Here is a 3,715-nt window from a genome sequence, read left to right as displayed (position 1 = left end):
TGAACACTTTTAGCAACAATTCTTCAGACTTTCTTTTTACACACTTTAACCCATTTTACATCAATATAAAATACATCAAGAATTCAGTTTGATTATAAGAAAATGTCATGAAAGAAGCCAACACTAAAAAAAAAAAACTAACACAAATAAGTGAAAATATCAACCAAATACTTCATTTTATCATCACACCTTTATCACCTTACCCAACACGTTCAAGGGCCCAATGATTAAAAAAGAAAAGCCCCCCCCCCTTCCTAATTTCTAGTTAAGTCTTTGGAGCCCATGATAGACTATGGGAATGCCAATTCGCAGTTTAGGCCCGATAAAAGTCAAAAGAGTTAACCTTAAGTCCAATTTGGAGCCCACTACGACGTCGTCTCATCTTTTGGCTTTACAACCTTAAAAAATGATCTCCTTGGCAGAATCAGTTTGACTGATTTTTTAGCTGACCGCTCATTCTTGTTGCAAATGAATGAATGGCTGTGAGAAAACCACAGCGCCAATAGAGAATACTCACTACCCACTTCAGAGATCCACTCAATTTTGACAAAGAAAATCCCAATTTTGCAACTGTCTTTCGTGCTCTTCAACCTTTAAGGTAAGAACCCATCAACCCCATCTCCATTAAAGTTTGTTATCTCTGAACCAAGCATGTTTCTACTTTTTGTAAGCTAGAAAGTTTACAAGAAACAAAGTTTTGTCATGAGAGGAAATGCTATGCCTTGTTAATTTTTAGTAGGATTTTCAGTTCTGGGTTTTAGTCTTGACTGATAACTTGTATAGAAAATGCAATTTTTAACTACTTTGCCATTGAAGGGTGACTTTTGGGTGGTATCTCAATTGGGTTTTGAACTTGGTTCTTGTAGAACTGAAACTAGAAGGAGAAGGAAAAAGTTAAGGGGTCTTGGTGTTCATGTTTGTCATAGTAGAAGTGCTGGTCTCTTATTACTTTCAAATAATTCAAGAGTTGTTCAGCGTGGAGGTCGCTGTGGGAGCTCCAAATTTGATTTGGGATTTGGGTACTCTAAGCTTAAAGTTGCTCTCTTTTGTATGCCAATGGCAAGTTCTTTTGGTGCCTTGGTTGCATTGGCATGTGCATTGGAGCAACAAGCAATAGGAAATGAATTTTTAATAGAAGGATTGGATTTAGCTAATGGGGTGTCGGGGGAAATTGAGAGAAAGGATGCTGATCATAATAAATTGGGTGAAGTAAATGATGGGGATAATAAAAGAGAAGATGATGATGCTGAAAGTGGGAAAGGAGATGGGGAAGAGAAGAGTACAAAAGTTGATGTTCGTTTACTAGCACAGAGCTTATGGTTTGCAAGAACTGTAGATGATGTGGAGGAGGTTCTTAAGGACATGGGTGACTTGCCCTCTCAAGTATACTCATCCATGATTAGAGGTTTTGGTAGAGACAAGAGAATGAGTTCTGCGATTGCTGTTGTTGAGTGGCTCAAGAAAAAGAAGCATGAAACTAATGGTTTGATTGGTCCAAATCTTTTCATATATAATAGTCTGTTGGGTGCAGTAAAACAATCTGAAGAATATGGAGAAATGGAGAAAGTCTTGGATGATATGACTCAGGAAGGGGTCTTACCCAATGTTGTAACCTACAACACTTTGATGGCAATTTACTTGGACCAAGGTCGAACTACTGAGGCTCTTAATATTCTTGAAGAGATACAGAAGAAGGGCTGGAGGCCTTCTCCAGTTTCCTATTCTACAGCATTGTTGACTTATCGAAGAATGGAAGATGGGAATGGAGCTTTAAGGTTCTTTATTGAGTTCAGGGAAAACTATCATCAAGGTGACATAAGGAAAGATGCTAATGAAGATTGGGAAAATGAATTTGTTAAGCTTGAGAATTTAACACTACGTGTTTGCTACCAAGTGATGCGGCGGTGGCTTGTGAATGGTAATAATTTGAGCACAAATGTGTTGAAACTTCTCAATGACATGGATAATGCTGGCCTTCCACTTGGTCGAGCAGAACAAGAGCGGCTTTTGTGGGCTTGTACCCGTGAAGAGCATTACATTGTGGCAAAGGAAATTTATACTAAAATTAGAGAAAGGCACTCTCAAATTAGCTTATCAGTCTGTAACCATGTGATTTGGCTGATGGGGAAGGCTAAGAAGTGGTGGGCAGCTTTGGAGATATATGAGGATTTATTGGACAAGGGGCCAAGACCAAATAACATGTCACAGGAGCTGATAATTTCTCATTTTAATGTTCTTCTCACTGCAGCTAAGAAAAGGGGAATTTGGAGATGGGGTGTTAGGTTGCTTAACAAGATGGAAGTAAAAGGCCTTAAACCTGGAAGTAGGGAATGGAATGCAGTTCTTATTGCCTGTTCCAAGGCTTCAGAAACTTCTGCTGCGGTGGAAATATTTAAGAGGATGGTTGAACAAGGTGAAAAACCTACAATAATCTCCTATGGAGCCTTGCTTAGTGCACTGGAGAAGAATAAATTATATGATGAGGCTCGCCGGGTTTGGGACCATATGATCAGGGTAGGTCTTGAACCAAACTTGTATGCCTACACAATTATGGCTTCAGTTCTCACTGGACAAGGAAAGTTAAACTCGGTTGATGCCATCATTAAGGAAATGGTTTCAACAGGTAATGAGCCAACAGTTGTGACATACAATGCAATAATTAGTGCTTGTGCACGCAACGGAATGAGTGGTGCAGCATATGAATGGTTTCATCGCATGAAATTTCAGAGCATCACCCCAAATGAGATTACTTATGAAATGCTGATTGAGGCTCTTGCAAAGGATGGTAAACCAAGGCTTGCGTACGAGTTATATCTGAGGGCTCAGAATGAAGGCCTTAACCTCTCTTCAAAGGCTTATGATGCAGTTCTGCAATCCTCTCAGGTTTATGAAGCAAATGTTGATACAAGAGTTTTAGGGCCTCGGCCTCCGGATAAAACCAAATGACCACAAATTACAAAAACTTTGACAGAAACTTGTAACTTGGCAGATGTTCCCAGCAGAAGTAAACCATTTGACACAAAGGAAATTTACATTTCACAAACAGAAGGAAACCCATAAGTGATTTGTTAATAAAAACTCCATATGATAAGCTTTCTTTTTTTATATTCCATATTGTTGTGCATATGGCCATGTAACCAACCTCTTTCAGGTGCAGCTCCTATATGTAACAAACGTAATCTTCTATCTTATGCAAAATTCGTTAACACGAGTACTTAGTACTAATTAAGCATACTCAGATATGGAAAGTAATAGCGTGTCAGACTATCAATAAATTATTCAATCTTTTTGTCTATGAGAGAACATTGGAATAAGATCCAATACCATGTTCAATTTCAAAACCAATGTCACAAACGACTGAACAAGAGGTCAACTAAGATTGGGGAAAAAAAAAACTCAATCAATGTTTGGGACACAATCTTTTTCCTAAGTGATTTGTCATTTGTTGAGGTGTCAAAATATGAGTGGTGCCACATCATTTTTATAAGACCCCATCATTAACATTAGTTATATTGTGTACCAAACATAACAACCATCTCAATCCTTATAAAAATAAATAAATAAATCTCAACGCTAGGCGTATGCATGTCTAATGTACTGATTAAATAAGTTATATAATTTTTTTAAAATATTCACTAATATTATTGAATTAAGTATTAAAATACACAATAGAAAATTTTACTTTAAGTTGCATGACAGAAGCATATTGTGTAAA

The 3,715-nt window shown here is 37.6% G+C and overlaps 1 protein-coding gene across 1 annotated transcript; it reads left to right on the top strand.

The window, feature by feature from the left end:
* Nucleotides 1-441: 441 nt before the first annotated feature.
* LOC115976537 (protein LOW PHOTOSYNTHETIC EFFICIENCY 1, chloroplastic-like) lies at nucleotides 442-3,211 on the top strand. The gene has a single exon (XM_031097861.1). It carries the CDS (start codon nucleotides 787-789, stop codon nucleotides 2,944-2,946), a length of 2,160 nt encoding a protein of 719 aa, XP_030953721.1. The 5' UTR covers nucleotides 442-786; the 3' UTR covers nucleotides 2,947-3,211.
* Nucleotides 3,212-3,715: the final 504 nt, after the last annotated feature.

This window comes from Quercus lobata, chromosome 2 (assembly GCF_001633185.2).
Source record: "Quercus lobata isolate SW786 chromosome 2, ValleyOak3.0 Primary Assembly, whole genome shotgun sequence".
Lineage (NCBI taxonomy): Eukaryota > Viridiplantae > Streptophyta > Magnoliopsida > Fagales > Fagaceae > Quercus > Quercus lobata.
Note: the sequence above shows the minus strand (reverse complement) of the source record. Positions and strands in the feature narration are given on the sequence as shown.